General features: G+C 49.3%; 1 protein-coding gene across 1 annotated transcript in view; it reads left to right on the plus strand.

The window, feature by feature from the left end:
• The first annotated feature begins 5,300 nt into the window (after positions 1-5,300).
• Positions 5,301-20,127, plus strand: part of HMCN1 (hemicentin 1) — a 366,339-nt gene continuing 351,512 nt past the window's right edge. The window contains exon 1 of the mRNA XM_036495278.2: positions 5,301-5,579. Coding sequence (XP_036351171.2) covers positions 5,318-5,579 — 262 coding nt within the window. The 5' untranslated portion in view covers positions 5,301-5,317. The remainder of the gene's footprint in view (positions 5,580-20,127) is intronic.

The raw sequence follows: 20,127 nt of genomic DNA on the forward strand, positions 1-20,127 counted from the left end.
AGCAATGTAAACATCTGTTTCCTATAAGCCCATTCCAGACTTGTAACTTGATTAGTACAAGAGAATATTTGATGTAATTAATTTTCCAGTTACGACACAATTGCTTTCTGTCCTTTTATTGCCTTGCTAACAGAAAGAAGAGAAAAATAATGAAACTTCAAAAAAAATTGAATGATAGCACTGTGTGGTGTAAACCTTCGTGGCTGGCACCACACTTATCACTCATTGGTAATAGGAAGCCTGCTTGCGTAGAAATGTGCTAAAGTGAATACAAAACAATCCTGGCCTCATTCCACAGACAGCCAGACAGTTCAGGGAGATCACTGAGGACGTGAAGTCAGCCACTTACGGTCAGCAGCTTACTGGGGAGTGTGTGTGTGCACATGAGCACCCCTGTACCGCTCAATCCTCATTAAAGCAGCACTTTTCTGAGCTGGGATGTATCGGGTCCAGTGGTGGGGATGCTTTCGGCAGCTAGGTGACGTAAAACACGTAGCCAGCACACACAGTCTCATCTCTGGGGCAGGTGGAAGAGTTTCAAGGGGGAGCACTGAATTGGAGAGGACTTCTGCACCTACTTTGCTTATAAATGTGCTGGACAGTTTTTAAAAATGGTAGCTTCTCATATGTCTCCTTTTGTTTCAGAAATATGGCATAAAGGATGAGAATTCACGTAAGTTGTTGAGCCTGAGACTGGAAATGTTCTGTAATGTGCTGCGTGCCACAGGAAAGTCCGCCGCCGCCTGTGTAACGGGGGAAGAAGCAGAGCTCTATCCTGACATGAGGCCTTGCTGAGCACTGGGGTCCAAGATGGCTCAGGGACAGGTTCCCACCAAAGGAAGTTCTTTTAGGTTTACCCTTTTGTCCTTGTCTCTATTCCCAGGCTTCAAAGGGCATTTGAGATTGACACTTGCTTGTTCTTATCTATAAAGGCACCTGAAAATTGTCACATCATTTCAATATTCACTGTCACTCTTTTGTCCTCAGGGTTTCTACCCATAGGGCATCACTGCAAAGCAGGGAAGCGGCCAGGCTTGGAGTTGGGGTGAGTTCCAAGTCCTAGGTCCACTGCTCACTAACACAGATCTTCCGTGAATCGTTTTGACTCTCCAACTCCCCGTTTCCTTGGCTGAAGAATGTATTGTACGATGGCTGTGGCCCACTCTTATTGCTGACCCTTTCCTCAGTCGAGCTCCCTCACACCGTCTCTTACATAGAGTGATGGAACCGTTCTGCTCTGCAGCTCCACGTCCTTCATTGTCTTCCCCGTCTTCCAGGTGGAACTCAAACCTTAGGACTGGTTTCCGGGGTGCCGACGTGCTTGGCTCCCTTTCCTCACACTCCAACCTTAGTTGCAGTTTCATGAATTGCCATGTTGTTCTACTCCTCCGGCTACTCCTCCCTGGGAACTGGTGAATTTTGACATGTTTTATATTTGAGATGTCACACTTTTGGGGGTGCAGTTTGATGTGCCTGAGAAAAGTGCCTGTTCTATCAGTTTCTTGAGCATGCTGGGTCCGTCTGAGTATTCTTATGTTGGCTCCTCCCTACTGATGCCTGAATGGCTTGAAGGCAGAGGTGAAATTTTCCTCAGCACTGAGTACTTAGTACAATCCCTGGGCAAATAGCAGATATTCAGTATATTTCTTGAAAAATGAGTCGGTGACTAATAGTTTGTGTTTAGAGATAGTTGAGCTGTTATTAACTATGCCATTTTAACCTGACAAAGAAGAGATAAAGTGGGTAACACAAGAATTTAAGTCTGTGTAAGAAGTATCAGTTGTTACGCGTTTCCTCCTTCATGTTGGTCTGTGCCGCTTTCTCCTGCCTTACAGTCTTGGTGTGCGCCACTGCCGGCCTGACCAAACACCCTTTCAGGTGTCTGTTTCTTCAAGGCTAAGGAATATTTTTCTTCAGGCGTCTACCATTTCCACAGAAGCCGAAGAGCAAGGGAGCCACGGAGGACTCTCTCACGTCTTAAGTCGTGTGTTCAATTCTGTGAGAGAAAAGTAGAGATACGCATTTTGGAGTTTTACAGATCCCCGGGCAAGAGGGAGCTTCACAAAGTGTATAGAAGGCAGGAGAGACACACTTAGCTTCATGCAAAGCATTGGAAATCACGAATGCCATGGATCTTCGAAAAGTTCAAGAAAAACAGGAAAAAAAAACCTCTGAAGTTTTCAAAAGCTTTAATCTTTTTCACAGTTTTATAGTTTTCATCTTTCAGTTTCATTTCATTAACTTTTTATGCCCTTTCCTGATTCTCTATATATTTCTATGGAGGTAAAAATGTCTTTAAGCATTAAATATTCCTTTCTTGGGTCATCTTCTTTCCCAGTCACAGCACCCTGGGTTCCTTAAACGCCTTAAGTGCTACCCAACCCTTGCTTCAGGTGGTGAAGCTATAAAAGAACTGTGATACACAGAAAAATCAGCAGCCTTTCCATAAGGTTTTGTTCCATGCATGTTGTTCCCAATACATATACCTGAGATGAAACTCTTTAATGTTCAATCCTGAAATAGATATATAGTGGTAATAATACTTACTTCTTACCGAATGCTAATTTGACTGCCAAGAAGTGGGCCGAATGCGTTATAAGCATTATTTTGTTTTATCCCAAGTCAGAAAAGACAGCCATCCTGGAAGGATGAGAAACAAAGGCAGTGAGCCCTGCACATGTTCTTCACTGACCACTGGGTGAAGCTGGGCTTCAGCAGCCTGGCTGTGTAGGGACGGAGTCCAAGTTCAGGGAGACTTACACAGTTGGAGTCTGCAGCAGAGAAGGGCAGAAGGCTCTGAAGATGGACTGCAGAGAGCTGCAGAGTACTCCCTTTCAGGGTCAGCAACATGCACACGGGCCACTAGGCAAGATCCAGGAAGGGTTCAGGGTGACTTACCACTCTCACACAGCAATGGGGAAATGTTGATATATTGTCTACCCCATCAGCAAGACTGGAGAAAGCCATGAGTCTTGAAGTGTTCGTCATGAACAAGACACAAAAGGGTCTTTCTCAGACTAAATACTGCTTTAGTTTCACTTAACAGATGTTAAACATAAGTCCCAAAGGGATCAAACTGTTTCTAGATAACTGTCAGAGCAAAGTTCAAAATATGTATATGTAATATCCAATATAGTAAAATTCTGTGTCTGATACTCAGATTATGAAACCCCCCCAAAAGAAAATATAACCCATTAGTAGGAGAAAGATTTCCAAACTTACCCATAACTGTCATACATATTAGACATGACTGAAAATGCCATTAATGTAACTAGTTTTATACCTATTTTTCGTATACTTAAAATGAGACATGAAAGATATAGAAGAATCCAAGTCAGATTTCTAGAGATGAAAACTGCAATGTCTGAGATGAAAAATACACTCAATGGGACAAGTGGCATATTAGACAGTAGAGAAGAACAATCAGCAAGTCTGAAGAACCAGCCATGGAAACTGCTGCAAGTGAAACACAAAAAAGAGCAGAACATTAGTGAGTTATGGAATTAGTTTAAGTGATTTTTTTTTACACGTAGTTGGGATTCCCAAAGGAGGCAGGTGGCAAAAAAAAAAAATTGAAGAAATAATCATCAAAATTTTTCAATTAAAAAATTTACATATTTATTTGAAAATCAGATTTAAGAGATGGGGAGAAAGAGGTCTTCCATGCAGTGCAGTGGACCAGGGATCAGAGCTTCTTCTGGGTCTCCCATGTGAATGGCAGGCCATCCCCTTGGCAAGAGAGATATATGTAAATAATCCAAAATAAGGCAGAAAAAAACAGGAAAAAGAGAACAAGCAAAAGCCAGAATAAATACAAAACAAACATCAAGATGACAGATCTAAATTAAACCATACCCATAATCACATTGAGTATAAATGGTCTAAACACGTTAACAAAATAGGCAGAGACTGTTGAGTCCAAAAGGAAGGGGGAGGCAAGACTGTGGTTACTACAGAACTCAGACTTTATAAAGACTGACAGATTAAATGTGAAGGTAGAAAACTAACACTGATTAAAAGGAAGCAGAGACGGCTATATCGATGTCCAAGAGTATTCCAAAACCAAGGTCCTACTCAGGATAACAATTTGACACTGGTCAAGGTGTGTGTGCACTGTATGCACCTAAGTGCTATGCACTGAGTACAGTTTGGAAACACACACACACACACACACACACACACACACTCTCGTGGAACTAGACGCAGCAGCTGAGATGTGAACCATTATAGAGATCTGAACCCTGCTCTCCACAACGTAGGCAGCAATCACTAGGAATATGGAAGGTTTGAACACTAACGTGCAAGGACCACCAGAGATGAGTTAATCCTTATTAGTCCGTGTACAGCTTTATACCCAGGTGGGGAAGTCAGGTAACATGGAAGGTGATGTTACCAGGTGTCACACCCCGGCTGCCAGCACAGGTGGTCTGGCAGGTGCCTTTTCAGGTCCTCGTGGACTAGTGAGGGAGGCAGCCACCTATCTACACACTGCGTGTCTCAGGGCCCCGAGGGCCTGCACTGGCCACCCGACTGACGGGCCCGACACGCGGGCCGGAGAGGGACATCCCGGTCCTGGCGGCCTCCTCGTCGCCCTGTGGGCCCCTTGAGTCCAGAGAGGCTCCTTTCTGGTGGGAACTCGCGCTTTTTGTTCAAAGGGGGCACATGAGGGGCGAACGCTCAGGAGGGATCGGGTCGCCTGCCTCCCCAGGGCACCTAAGAGGGGCACCCCCCGCCCCTGGAGCTCCCGCGCCTCAGGGAGGTTGCCCCTCACGCCCTCAGCTGCCCTCCCGGATCCCGGGGCCGGGGCCCTCGGCCGGCAGCTTTCTCCTCAGGCTCCTCAGGCGGAGCCCGGGGCGCCCCTGCCGGATCGAGCCGTTCCCTTTGTGCTCGGGCTCCGGGGGTCCCCGGGCTGGAGGTGTGGGGGTGCTGGAGAGCCGGGGCTGCAGCCGGGTGGGGACTGAGCGCCGCTGGCCCTCGCCCGGCGCCGGGACGGGCGGCCCTGGGCGGAGGGGGGCGCGGGCCAGGCGGGAGGCGCCGCCCTCGGGGCCGCGGCGCGCGAGGCTCGGCCGGGCTGCCTGCCGGGAGGCGGCGCGAGGCGGCGAGGGGGCGGGACGGGCCGCGCGCCGCAGCTCAGGCTGCCGGGCGATGGGCTCCGCGCGCCGGCCGCACAACGCCCCGCGCCGCGCCCGGCCCGCGCGCACCTAGGCTTTCGGAGCTCGCCGGCTCGCGCGCCTCGGCTCCCCGCGCTCCACCCGCGCAGCGGCCGCCGAGTGCTGCGCGCCGAGCGCCCCGGGGGAGGGAGAAGGCAGCCGGCGCGATGCGCCGCGGGGAGGCGGCCGCGCTCCTGCTGGCCCTGCTGGGCTCCGCGCTCGCCCGCGATGCGAGCCCCGAGGCCGACGCCGGCGCCAGGGACGTGCCCGAGGGCGCTTCCACGCTGGCTTTTGTGTTCGACGTGACGGGCTCCATGTACGACGACCTCGTCCAGGTCATCGAAGGGGCCTCCAAGATCCTGGAGACGTCTCTGAAAAGACCCAAGAGGCCGCTCTACAACTTCGCCCTGGTGCCCTTCCACGACCCAGGTGAGGGGGGCGACGCCGCGGCGCTTTCCCGGCTGGGAGTCTCGAGGCGCGGCTGCGCGCGGAGGCAACAAAAGAGGCGGCCGGCTCGCTCCGCAGCCCGGGCGGGAGGGAAGCCTGCGCGGGGTCCCCACACCTGGAGGGGGCGCGGGTCCGCGCTCCTGCGTGATTCGGCCTGTTCCGTTCTTGGAAGGTAGTTGGAACCACACTATTTCAGTGCCCCCACTCATGCCCCCACAGAGCGAGGGGGCTCAGCTGCGCCCCGGGTGGGAAGCCCAGGGCCCACCTGGGGCGCCCTTAGCGCAGGCTGCTGCCCACTCCGAGCACCAGGCTGCCGGCTCTTGCAGCTCTCCTCTCGTGGGACGCCAGGGGAGCCGACCCGGAGACCCCCACCCCCAACACACACACTCCTCTTTCCCGTGTCTTGGGCCAACCTGGAGAAGTTCACGTGCTTGCCGCGCCTTATTTGGGGATAACTAGTTTCAGCTGTGGAATGCTAGGTCGGCCCTTCGGAGATTTTCTTGTTCTTCCAGTGATGAAGGCGATAGCGGGTCCTGTTTGGGGCTAGACCCAGGTATTCGTTGTTTCTGCATCCATCAGAGAGGTGCGTGCCTAAAAATGGACCGGGCGAGCTGTGCTGTCCTGCTGGGACACCACCTAGGCTAGGATGTTTCAGTCGGTTCAAGGCCAAGATGCCAGGTGTCACTTGCAGGCTTTGTCTGGCATAGACTACATCTGTTGTTTTACAGGGACAAAGCTCAGGCTGGCTACAGTGTGAAGTAAAAACTTTTCTCTGACACCGTTCTAAAAACGCCGCTGAAACCATGTTGCTGCAGGCAGACTACACAGATTATCTCAAGCCATTGGTGGAAACTGGTCTATCGTATTTGGAAGTGATATGAGAAATGATTAGAATGAATTGTTTTGCGGGTCCTGCCAGGTCTAGAAGGAGGTTCCAGAAGCAAGTCAGGAGGATGGAAAGGAAGTGTTTTTGTCAGCCGTGGCGGGTTAAGGGGGCTGCAGTTCTGTCACAGTGGCTGGAGCCATTGTTACTGTTATTGCGTTATCATTGCGATGCAGTTCCCAGACTACATAATTCATCCACTTAAAATGTGCAGGTGGGTGGCTTTTGGTGTGCTCAGAGACAGGCGCTGTAACTGCTGTCGATTTTAGAACATTCTGGTTCCTCCAGAAGGCACCCCACCACACACACACCTTGCTTCTGTAGGTCTGCCTTCCCTGCTTATCCTCTGCCCGGCTCCCAGCCGCTCGTCCGCTTGTCCATCTCTGTGGCGTGTCCGGGTCTGGGCTCTATCCATGTGATAGCTCATGGTTGTACCCTCGAGTTTGAACATTCATTGATATTGATATTGTGTGTGCAATTAAATGTCATATCAAATATTATGGGCTTTTGGATGTTTTCATATCACTCTCTTACACATGCTGTTATGAATATTCATGCACAAGTTCCTGTGTGATATATGGTTCGTTTCTCTTGGGTATCTGCTAGGAATGGAATTGCTAGGTTATGGTAATTCTATGTTGAATTGTTTCAGAACCATGCAAAGTGTTTCTGACCCATCATGGAAGTATATGAAGGTTCTGGTTTCACGTCTTCATCGGCTTGTTGTCAGACTTCCTGGTTCTTACATACGCTATACTTTGACTATGACCTGGCCCCTGAACTCAGGCGAGAGTCACACACATGCTGCAGTAAAAAGGTGGCAGTTGAACCCAGCTGGTTCAGGCCTGGGCCTTGGGCATGATAAGCTTACACTAGATCAGGTGTGGGTTGTGTGAGGTGGTCTGGCCTGGCTTGAGGCAGCCACAGGTGGGACTCAAAATGCAAATGACTATAGCAGGCTAACTTTTAAATTGCGAACTTTGTAGGTATTCTAGATATCCGAATGCCCCTTGTCAGAAAATGGCTCCCCAGCCCTGCAGTATATCATTGAGGAGGAGCCCTGCGCCTTTCCTTTGCCCTTAATTGAAACCTGGCGACTGTTTAAGGGGGAGAACGAGACCACAGACAGATAGAGATGCGGGTGTGGGTTGTGCCCTGTCTCGTACAAGTGTCTGATAGACTGGACTTGGTGTAAAGAACGTAGAAAAAGGGAAATATGCTTGGTTGCCTTCTGGGGAAGGAATATGAAACCTCACAGTGGGAAGAGTAGTTCCCCCCAGGCTGGTGAGTCTTATAGTAGGCCCCTAGTCGTGAAGTTGTCCGGAATCAGTAACAGCACAAAGTGCTTGAGGTCGACAGTGGAAAAGAGCCACTCAGATAGACTTCAGCAGCTAGGGGAGTCTGCTTAAACAGACTGGAGCAGAGTTAAGCAATTTCTAACTAGGGCTCAAAGTTAAATTCATTCTACCCTTGGATTACCAGCCCACCCGTCAGCAGGAGTCCAGCTATGGTGATGGACTGAGTGTTTATTCTTACAAATATGTAGTGATGTCATCACATATTTGGGTCTTTGCTTTGATTCCAGCTTCCCTGAAGAGTCCTCTGGTACACTTTCCTGATGGGAAGAGAAGGCTTTGGTCAGACAGGGGTATCCGTCAGATTTGCCAGTTATATTCCACTCTGCTAACTCACATTTTGGCATACCAATTGTGCATATCAGTCTTTCTTGTTTAAAATATTCTGACAGTCAAGTTGAGTTGGCGAGTCTGAGAGCCAGATACTAGTCCATGATGGTGAATGTATCAGGGTAAATGCCGCCTCCTGTGGATTTGTTTGGCCTGTCTGTCGGCAGGTGTCACTCCCCAGCATTCCCATGAGCCAGCGTTAGTATAAACAGTGCTAAGAAACTGCTCTGACCGCTGGGAACCTAAATAAATGACAGCCAAAGACATTGGGCCAAATGAGATCATCCCAGGAGTGTGTGTAGACAGAGCAGAGACAGGCTAGAGCTGAGAACACCAGGATTCACGCAAGCGGTCCAGAGAAGGGAAGTTCTGAGAAGGACCCTGGAAAGAAGCACCCGGGAAGACAGAGTAACACAGCTTTCGGAAATCCAAAATGTGAGTGTTAAGCAGGAGAAATTGTCTGCGCTGTCCATTTATAAGTTTCCTGAAAGTAAAGGCTGACTAGTATTATGCTAAAAAAAGAGTTTGAGTGTTACAGGCAGAAGGCTGAAGTCGTGGGTCAGAGAAGGGGTGGTTGAGTCCAGGCTGCTGCATTAACCCAGTGGTCTGGGTGAGAGTGGGGGCTGTGAGTGGAAGCCCCGCTCCACCAGGACTTGCTATGTGGTCTTCAGTCTCGGGAAACAATACTGTATTCCTTGTGAGGTTGGTTAAAAGAGCAGATGCCCAAAAAACTAGCTCGATCTGTCACGCACGGTGACTTCTCCGCAGACATTGCTCCCTGGGATTTAAAACTGAGAGTGGCCATTGACACAGAGAGGAAGAGTTGTTGGGTACTGTTGGAGCAGACTAAAAGGCTGCAGTGCCAAAGAGAGACTGGATGACTTGTGAAACCAGGGCTTTGAAGAAAAGGACTGGGGTGTGGGGAGGAGGGATCAGTTGCTGGGGAGAAGCAGACCCTGGGTGGGTCCTGAGGCCAGGGTGATAGGAGGTCTGGTGGGCACCCCCAGCCTTCACCCGTGCGCCGCAGAGAACAGAAAGGAGGTGACTTGTTGAAGAGGGGTATGGTTAAAGGGGAGGAGGTTTTAGAAGAATCGTGGACGTTTTGGAGTCAAGGCTGCCTGTGTGCCCATGGGAGGTTTTGTGGGATGGGTTGTGGTTCAGAAGGTGGGTTTCCAGTGCCTGAATGTTGTGTGGTTCTCAGCAGGCGCCTCCTGCAACCTGAGCTTGGTCCCTGAGGTTCACTGCCAGACTGACCAAGGACTGACTTTGTTGAGTAAGTGCCGTCGCGTATGGTTGAGAAGGGTCATGTCTGGAGAGGGCCGAGCTGATAGGTCACAGGGTCAGAGCTGGCTGTATTATGCTGACAGGTTGGGGTTTTACATGCACAGCAAGGTTTAGCAGGGAAGTTTTGGCAATTGTTCAGGGTTGCCAGAGTGATCCATCATGGTGCTTGGCTTGTATGGAAAAGGAAGTCAAGATGAAGATGGAGGTGGAATTTATGAATTCTAGGCTGCAGAAATTGACTTGGATGTTAGGTCAATACACGTGTTAAAGGGCCTTGGCTAGGCAGGTGCCCTTGTGGTCACAGGCCTCTCTGCCCACGACTAGATCTTGTCGTTTTGCCTCTAATGGTAGCAACTCCCACCCACTTGATCCCTCATGCGCTCCAGGCACTGGAATAGGGATTGTCCATGCTTCATCTCAGGGGAGCTTCAGAAAGGAGCTGTGCGTGATGGGGCCTTATCTTCTGTGTGCAGCACCTGAAGCTGTTACTGATGCCCAGGGTTGCCTGAGGAAGGTAGCTTTCCATTTCACCTTCAGTTTGGTAACTGTGGATGCCCAGGGCCCACGGTGTTGCTTGATGCTGTAACTTTAGCAAAGCTATGCTCTGGGTCAGCTCAGCTACAGCAGCTTGTCGTCTCACAGTTGTGCCAAGGCGTAGTGGTGGCGGGGCTGTCCCCCGCTGGTGGCTGAGGGCATGTGAGGCCGACTTCTGCCCCATGCTGTGGGGTTGCTGGGATTCTCGGCTGTTCCCTGACTTGCACATGGATTATCCTGGCCTCAGCTGCATTGTCACACAGCACCCTCACTGCAAGCTCTGTCATCTGTCTTGTTGGACGAGCACCCGAACAGCCCTGTCTCCAGGCAGGAGACAGTTGGAGCCATGGTGGGGTGGGGGTTGGAGTTACACTTAGGCTCTTTTGGAAGTCACAGTTCAAGCCATAGCAGCTAACTCAGCAAACCCTCAAAGTCTTTTCCTAGGAGACTCAGCTTGTAAATTTCTAATGAAAATATTTCACCAGAAAATATTGTAAGCTCAGGTTCTGTTTTGGATAGGAGCAGAACTCTTGGTAGCAGTTATAGAGAGAAGCGTTAATATCTTTGGGGAGGAATTTAAATTGTTTAAACAATTTTCATTTTAAGAAAATTATTTTACTCTTAAGAAATTTTACTCTTGAATCATGCCATTTAGTAAAGCGTTGTTTACTTTCTTTGTGATGCTGAGACATTTTATTTGAAATGGGGAGAATTACATGGGAGCTAGGGATTCTGGGTTTGTGTTTAGAGTCCAAACTATTTTGCCCCCGAGATTTCTTGTCTTGGAAACTGCAGGTCCACTAAGTTTAGGAGCAGGGTTTTGAGAGCTTTCCCGTAGGCACATCTGCAGAAGGTGAGGGGAATCCTGACCTTTCCCAGGCGGGATCCTGGGGAGACAGTGGTTGGTGGGAGATGAATGTGAGAGATGGTGATTGTTTTTTAATACTGTGCCAAGTAGAGGGCCAATAAAATGCAGATTTCATTAAGAAATGGCAGAAGTCCAAAAAGATCCCGTGCTGTCTGGAAGATCTTTCCCCTGTGCTCCCCCTGTTTGGTTTTTAAAACCGAGAGAAAGACAGCACAGAAGATGGCATCTTCCAGGGGCCTGCTGTTCCAGGCTGGGCCCAGGCTGCCATGCGGAGCTGGCAAGGCGATGAGGGCTCCGGTTCCTGGAGTTGCGGCTGCTGCCTCCCAGGGTGCTGGCGGCAGTCAGGCTGCAGCCGGGCGCTAAGTCCAGACCCTCCAGTGTGGGATGTGGGCGACCTCATGGTACTCAGCCACTGGGCTGAACACCCTCCCCCTTAACCGCTGTCTCAGATCCACCTTGTTACTAGACAGACTTAAATACCCGCTTTCTGCAGTGGTTTTTAATCTTTTTTCTCTGTTCTTTGGTCAGTCTTTACTGGGTATGCTGTGAAGCCGCAATGGCTGTGTATTATTTGGTGTCTGTTTCCGTTTTTGTTATTACATGGAAATAGTCTTCTTGATCTAGACATTTTCAGGAAGATTAGAGTAAGTCACATCTTGATGCGGGCTTGGGAAGCTCCAGCACGGCTCAGAGCGTGTGGGAGTCTGACTTGCTTGTTTCAGGGCCTTTGCACTCGGACAGAGTTGTCATGCCTCCGCTCAGATGCTTGAAGTTCACTGTGCGCTCTCGACATGCTGTCTGAAGCTGTTTCCACCTGCCCCGGGCTGCTCTCCACTGGACGATGGCAACTCAACTGTCATCATGGAAAGTCATACTACATATATGTGTATACGTACATGAGAATGTGCTTCCCCAGCCTTGGTCATTGATGTGTTTCTAACTCATTAAATGCTATTGGGTAATTGGCAGAATGCTGAAGTGTATTTGCTGGGTACATGACTGAGTAAATGAACAGATGTTATTTTCTGCAAGAAGCCTTCTCCGCCCTGTCGCTGAGGTCACTGCTGTCTGCTTGGAGTCCCATGGAAGCAGATTGGCAAGTCTCCGTGTGTTAACATGTTCTTTGCATTTTGGTTACATGGGGATTTTTATGTGTCCTCTACTGGACGTGGACAACTGGAGGGCAAGCGTCCATGAAAATGGATCAGCCGCATGTGGTAAGGCTTTCCTCATTTGAAGTGTGGGTAGAAGGGGCAGCTCTGTAAAGGGTGACATCTGTCTTACATGTCAGCCCACAGGCAGTGTGGCGCTTGGGAGGTAGCTAGACTTGTTGCAAGATACCCACGTATGTACTCCATGTTCTCAACTTGGTTGGATCTGAAAATGAATTTGTTTCTCTTTCACTTACATTCAACATTCTGAGAAAATCACTGGCTTAGGACTTCTCAGAAGAAAGATTAAGTTTAATTATTGATGAGCTATTGAAACTAGAGGCTTAAAATTTCTGTACTTGATGACTTTGATGCTGAAAAGAGCCTTTCTTCCACTATCTTCCTTCCCCTTTCCTCCTTTTTCTTGCTCCTCCTTCCTTCTTCTGTTGTCTTCCTCCTCCTCTTTAAAGAACTAATCCCAGCTCCACAGCTGAAGCACCTGAACTTTCTGGGCATCTTGATTGTGTGTGTGTGATTTGACTTTGAAGATGAAGATGAGAGAGGTGAAGTGGCTTGCCCAGGACTGTTTAACCAGGGGACGAGGGGCCGTGAATTTAAAGCTGGGCATTCCTCCTTTCAACACTGTACCTTCAGGCTAACCCGGTGGCATTCCTTGGGACTGTAGCGACAGAACAGAAGGGCCATGGCTGGAGACTGCAGGGCAAGGCTGTAGCTATACTGGGGGAAGTGCAGACATGTGAACACGACGTGGCCGGAGCCTGTGCTGTCTGGGATTGTGAACACCTGCGGATGTTGTCCCTTGCCTGTTTCCTCCTTGCTTGTGGATGGAGCTCCGCGGGTTTAGCAGCAGCTGGGACGGAGTGCTCAGCACCCACCGGGAGAACTGTCGCTTCTGGGAGTGTTGAACTCAGCTGCCCTTCCTGCCTTCCCCACTTCCTGGAATGTTAGGACAGACATTGTGATGCGTTGGTTATTTTGTTAGTCTTCATCCTGACCAGAGAATGGAGGGTCAGGAGGAAGGGGTGTTTTCTAGTATGTTCCCTAGCTTTAGGGAGATTTAGTAGGTACAGTCTACTTAAAAACAGGATTTTTGAAGCTGACACTGTGGCTTAGAAAGTTGAGCCGCTGGCTGCAGTTGCCTGCCTCATGTATCAAGTTCTGGCTGCTCCACCTCCCATCCAGCTCCCTACTAATGTGCTTGGGAGAGCAGCAGAGGCTGGCCCAAGTGCTTGGGTCCCCTGCCCTCACGGGCCAGAACAAGCTCCTGGTGCACTTCCAGTGTTTGGGGCCTGCTCTTTTAAAGTAGAATTAAACTATTGTTGAAGGACTATATTTTTGTAATAATATAGGGGGAATCAATGGGTCGGGAGGGGGTAAGCGAGGCTAGGGAAGATAGGAAATCCCTGAGCCTATGGAACTTATCAAGAAAAAAGTCTTAACAGTTTCAGCAGCTGTCATTCAGAGTCAGGATGGCACCTTCTTCTCCTGAAGAGCAAAATGGGAATTTTATTGTAAGTGCTTCAGTATTTACAATAAAACCCAAATTTAAATCCGCTGAGTTGTGAAGGCATGGAAAATGATTTATTCATCTGTACGTCTCTTTTTTCTTTTTAAAGATTGATTTTATTTGAAAGGCAGAGTTACAGAGAAAGAGTGAGAGAGTTCACTTTCTAAGTGGCCACAACAGCTTGTGCTGGGCAGATAGAAGCCAGGGGCTTCTCCTGGGTCTTCCACGTGGTGCAGGGGCTCAAGCACTTGGCTCATCTGCTGCTGATTTCCTGGTACATTAGTAGGGAATAGGATCGGAAGTGGAGCAGCTAGACTCAACCCAGCACCCACACAGGATGGCATGGCAGGTGGCGGCTTTCTTTGCTACACCACAATTCTGGTCCCATCTGTCCTTTGTCATAATACAATAATTGACATTCAGTAATTTGTAGTTGTTAATTAACATAAAGAGAACAAATTTTGTGCATTCCGTAGGTGTGGATCCAAGAAGGCAACTATACTTCCTTCACGCCCCTGCGTCCCCTCAGTACCCCTCCTTTCATCAGTTTATACAAAGACATGTATTTTTAAAAATCTGTTTTTGGGGGCCTGCATAATGGCTCAATATTTAAATCCTCACCTTTGTAGGTGCTGGGATCCCATATGGGTGTGGTTCATTTCCTGGATGTTCCACTTCCCATCCAGCTCCCTGCCTGTGGTCTGGGAGAGCAGTCTAGGATGGTCCAACGCCTTGGGACCCTGCACCCGCGTGAGAGACCCGGGAGAGGTTCCTGGCTTTGGAGCAGCTCATCTCTGGCCGTTGTGGCCATTTTGTGGAGTGAACCAGCAGATGGACGATTTTTCTGTCCTTTCCTTTATAAATTTGATCCGCCTTTCCAACAAAAATAAATCTTATAAATTAAAAAAATTTTAACTGAAAAATTGACAGAAGGAGAGGGAGAGAAATAGTGAGATAGTTCTTCCATGCAGTGGTTTACTCCCCAAATGGCCACAACTGCCAGAGCGGGGCCAATCTAAAACCAGGAGCCAGAAGCCAAAATCTTCCTCTGGGTCTCCCATGTGGGTGCAGGGGCCCAAGGACTGGGCCATCCTCCATTGCTCTCCCGGGCCAGAAGCAGGGTGCTGGCTCAGTAGAGGACATGATTGGCGCGCACATGGGGTGCTGGACCTGCAGATGGAAGATTAGTATGCTGTGTCACTGTGTTGGTCCTGAAGAGACATAGGGTTAATTGTGTCACCATAAAAGTAGGATGACCGCAGTCCCACTGGAGTATAAACATGGGCTGAAACAGGAGTCATATCCCAAAGTAACCATTTCATTGCTATGTATTTTTATATATTCCATATTAGCTGCTGCTGCAAATCAGAGAAAATGTTTCTTTTTGGGACAGGCTTATTTCACAGCCTACGGATTTCCAGCTGCCCGTTTTGTTACAAAAGGCAAGATTTCACTCTCTGTATGGCCGAGTAGTATTTCATAGTGTACACTGGATTTTCTTTATACAGCTGTCTGTTGATGGCCATATCCTGGCTATTGTGAGTTGAGCTGCAGTCGACATAGCAGTACAGATAACTGTCCTGTGGGCTTTCGTTCCAAGCAGTCTGAGAACTCCCCGTACTGCCTTTCGTGATGATGGTGTTAATTCAGTGGAGGTTTTAATTAGCAGCTGCAGCAGCTGCTTTGTGTATCTCTGGTAGGGACTGGTGTCAAGCTCACCTGTGGTCTTGTTGGCTTAGAGCCCATTGATTCAGCTGCTTGTGGGCTGTGAGGCCTGGCTGGGCGCACTCCAGCTGCTTCCCTCCACGTGTGGCACTTCAGGGTGGAGGTGTGAAGAAGTATGGGAAAAAGCACTTACTGAGGACAAGCCGAAGTGCACATTCAAGAAATAAGGCAGGACAGCTGAGAGTGAGAATGCACCAGTAGCCTAAACCCTTCGAAGACAAACTCCGAACAAAAGTTCCTCCAACAAGGTTAGCCTTTTGGATGATGTCCAGGGAGGAGTCCTATTGAATATTAAAAAGGGGTGGAATTTGAGACTGGCCTTGAGCACTGCCCACATCCTGGCCCTTTGGGGCCCTGTTAGTGCCCCTGGTAATTGTACTGTTATCATGTTGTAATGAAATGAACTAGATCCCTCGGGGACACAGCCTGTGGCCATGTCCAGCTCGTTCGGAAGCACATTGGCGCTTTGTGGACCGGCGGCTGGACTTGGTGCTGGTCCGAAAGCTGCCGATCAGCTGCCTGTATTGCCCCTGGGGTTGGTGGGAGCTCTGCAGTTGTTGGCGAGGACCTGCAAAGCTTCCTGCAGGGGTCAGACCTCAGCTCTTCCCACTCTCCATCTACCTTCCCACAAGCTCATCATTAGCAACCCCAGTTGTTCCATAATGACAGAGTAACATATCAGAGTAACAGACAATAGGATCCCTGTTGTTAGGAATCTACAAGCCAGTCTGTGAACACAGCAGGTATCTGTTACCCAGAGCTTGGGGAGCGAGGTGCTTCTTACATGCAATGAATTGAGAAGCCACTGATATAGTCCAGCAGGCAAGCCAAGACCAAGCACCCAGCCAGGCCATCTAACCCCGTAGCCCATCATGAAGTTGAGTAGAGGGTGACCTGAGTCCAGAAGCCTCAGAGGTAGTGCGCAGTGGGGACGGTCGGAACAGGCAGCCCTGTGGTAGTGGCGGATTGGTGTTGGTTGATGTGTGAGCCCCTGCAGGAGCCTGGCCCAGTGAGCTGCCCGCTCTTAGCACTGTGTCCTGGTTCATAGCCAGCTTCTGCTCAGACCCACCTCCACATACGACACGTGCACACATTCTTCAGCTTTTTTTCTTGATTAATTTTTTTTGCATTTGATTTTGTCACGCTGGCAGATATGGTCCATCTACTGCTTCTGTGTCTGAATGCATGCGGCAGCTTGGGCTGGGCCAGCCAAAGCCAGGAGCCGAGAATTCAATGCAGGTGTCCCACTTTAGGGGCACAGACCTTGGTATCTGAAAGGTCCTCTGCTGGCCCCAGGGAGCACACTCGCAGGAGGCTGGATTGGAAGTGGAGTAGCCAGGACTTGTGCCAGACACTCTGATAGGGCATGTCGGTGTCCCAAGTGTCCCATGTGTCGGTGTCCCCACTGCCAGGCCTTATGACTGTCCCTTCTTAATTTGTTGTGTCTGTTTTCTCTGCCCTCTGCCCACAGCCCTGCTCAATGCATGCCATGTTCCATGGAATCTGATGCCCTTCTTGACTTGTTTTTATTGCTGTCCATTCCTAGCACTTTTGTTGCAAGCTGTCTGGGAAAGGATCAGGTGAGTAAAAGAACCAAGACAGCTAGAATGAGTGCTGTACTTCATTTAGACTAGTAAACTACCTTTTTTTTGGTAAGATTTATTAATCTTTATTGCAAAGTCAGATACAGAGAAGAGGAGAGACAGAGGAAGATCTTCCCTCTGATGACTCACTCCCCAAGTGACTGCAACAGCCAGAGCAGCACTGATCCGAGGCCAGGAGCCAGGAGCTCTTCCAGGTCTCCCACGCGGGTGCAGGGTCCCAAAGCTTTGGGCCGTCCTCGACTGCTTTCCCAGGCCACAAGCAGGGAGCTGGATGGGAAGTGGAGCTGCCGGGATTAGAACCAGTGCCCATATGGGATCCCGGGGCGTTCAAGGCGAGGACTCCAGCTACTAGACCACCACACTAGGCCCAAACTATTGTTTTTGTAGTAGGGAAAGATGTTGTGTGAAAGTAAGCTGGCACATGAAAGCTTTTGTTTACATACGTCAGTTTTGGTAGTCTCAGAGGTGGATACCTCGGTGCAAACCTGAATTTTTCATACTTTTTTCTGGCTTGCAACCATACATTTTGGATTGATTATTTTTTTCTGACCTTTAGAACTGACCCTGCAGAGGACCATTTGCTGGCCTGTCACCCTGTGGACAGCATGCAGCGGGCCTGCTGTCTACCTTCAGCAGGGGTGGGCCTGGAACAACTCACACTTAGCAGCCCTGTGTACTCTGCGGTCCGGGGCAGAGGGCTGAGCGGTGTTGTGGAACAGTGGGCTTCCCTCTTTCTAGGGGAAGAAATCTGCATTTCAGCTCTGTCAGAAGGGAGGCTGACAGAAGGCTGCCTTGACATGTTGTAGGATTTCCCAGCTGGCTCCTGCAGTGAGCTGTGTTTGTGGATCTCAGCAGGGGAAGGTCTGCAGAGAGCCTTTGGGGTCGTGGTGCTTCAGGGGGCCCTGGACGGTCCTTGCTCCTTTGGGGACTCCCCACAGCGAGTAGCTCAGTCCTTGCTAGGATGCTGCTGTAATGAAAGGGAATAGAGTGTGAGTGTGTGTGTGTGTGTGTGAGTGTGTGTGTGTGTGTGTGTGTATGAGAGAGAGAGAGAGAGAGAGAGAGAGAAATGGACTGATTGCTCTTTGGTTAATCCTGAAACTTCAGCAATGGTAGTTAATGGTCCTTACTGAGTGTTGATGGGGCCAAAACTTGGTCCATAGACTAATCTTAGCAGAAAGAACGTTTTTGGTTTTTAGACTTATTTTATTTTTATCTATTTTTAAAGATTTTTTTTAAAAATTGGAATGCAGATTTACAGAGAGAAGAAGGAGAAATAGATTTTCTGCCCACTGGTTCACTCCCCAAATGGCCACATTGGGTAGAGTTGAACCAATCTGAAGCCAAGAGCCAGAAGCTGCTTCTGGGTCTTCAACTTGGTTGCAGGTTCCCAAGACTTCAGGCCACGAGCAGGAAGCTGGATGGGAAGTGGAGCAGCTGGTTCATGAACTGGTGCCCCTATGGGATCCTGTGACTGTAATGGGAGGTTTAACCAATTGAGCCATTGCTCTGGGTGCCAAGGTTTATGTTATTTTTATCTCAAAGTGTTACAGACAGAAGGAGAGACAGAGAAAAAGGTTTTCTGTCTGCTGGTTCACTTCCCAGATGGCCACAAAGGCCATAGCTGGGCTGAGCCAAAGCCAGGAGCTTCTTGCAGGTCTTTGATGTGGGTGGACTTGAACCATCATTGCTGCTTTCTCAGGCTGTAAACAGGGAGCTGGATGGGAAGTCAGCATCCAGGACAGGAGCTGTCATCCATATGGGGTGCTGGCTCCCCGGGTAGAGGGTTACTGTGCTATCCCAAGCTGCCAGCCCTAGCCAGAAGCAGTCTGAGAACTTAGGCTGTGATTGTGTGCGTAGATGAGATTCAGATGTCATCAAGGTCAAGATCCCAGATACTTCAAGGTGTTGACTTAAAACTTTGAGATTTGCAAAGCCGTGTTTGTGTTTTTGTCTCCTTACTTTCTTCCCTGGCTCCCTTGTCCATCTCCGTGTGCTGTCAGCTTTCAGAGCCCAAAGGTTCATGGCCGTGGTGAGGGTTTGAGAGCAGAGGAGAACCTGGAAAAGGCAGAGCTGGTTAGGGAGTCCCTTTGCCCCCCCAGCTCTGGGATACTGGCGGCCTGATCGGACACAGGCAGTTGCCTTCTCTGCAGCACCATGTGTAGGAGGGCAGATACGGGGCGGGCACAGAAAGCATCAGCACCACCAGGCTGCCAGAAACAGGCGAGATGACCCTTAGACTGGGGAAATTCCAGAGGTGGTGCTGGGCTCGGGCGCTGGCAGGGATCAGCCAGAGGCATGTCATCAACAGGAGACTTTGGCTGCTGAACAAGGTGCCCTGGAGGGTGGTGGAAGTAAGCTGAAGGCAGAGGCAAGCAGGGGCTTTCCCAGGGCCTCCTTCCCCCCTGCTGAGAGCGGCTGAGGGTAGCTCTCTCGGAAGGCCTTATGAAAATAACCAGCAGCAGTGTCTTTCAGTGGCGGCTCTGCCACTGACGATATATTGTAGAAGAAAAGGAGGGAAACTTGAAGTTCTTAGAAAAAAAGTCACTGCCAAGGGTCACGGTGTTACCTGTTTCCATCCTGATGAAGTTGGGCCTCGGATTCCCATCGGACAGATGAGTGAGGCTGCGAGGGTGTGAAGTCTAACTCACATTTCGTTCTCCGTGTTGCCTGATCGCGCATGCCTTTTTACGTGTTGTAATGTTAGTGATATTCTTCACTTTAGAATTAACAGCTCAAGTTATAAAGGATGGTTTAACTTAATATGAGGAATATCTGTGCTTGAGAACCTCAAAAAGTTTGTGGAATTAAAGGTGAGTATTTGGATGCAAAAGTTTGAAATCATATATTCATAGGGTCTTCAAAGATTAATAGAAAATTAATAGAAAATACATCATGAAAAAAATCACAGAGTTCAAGTCTGTGTATACTCAAATAAATTTGCCTTTTCTGTTTCCTGAGAGATTTTTGAAGAACCCTTCATGTAACTGGTAGTGGAAGTCATTTCTCAGGTGACCAATAACATGTTCTAGGACCTAGCACCCGGGGTAAGTTCTTCATGAGGCTTGTTAAAGCAAGGCAGCAAGGGTACATGCTATTTCTGGAAAGACAGTAAGCTGGAATACTCAGATCAGTTCTGTCACTGAAAATAGCCTTAGAAATATGGAACCAGCACACAGTCTGGAAAGAAACATCGCAAGACTTGATCCTACACAAGTCTCGGAAGGCAAGGAGAACTTGGAAGTTCTGAAGCCACTTCTGCGTAGGACTC

The sequence above is a fragment of the Ochotona princeps genome, chromosome 10 (assembly GCF_030435755.1).
Source record: "Ochotona princeps isolate mOchPri1 chromosome 10, mOchPri1.hap1, whole genome shotgun sequence".
NCBI classification, from domain to species: Eukaryota; Metazoa; Chordata; class Mammalia; order Lagomorpha; family Ochotonidae; genus Ochotona; species Ochotona princeps.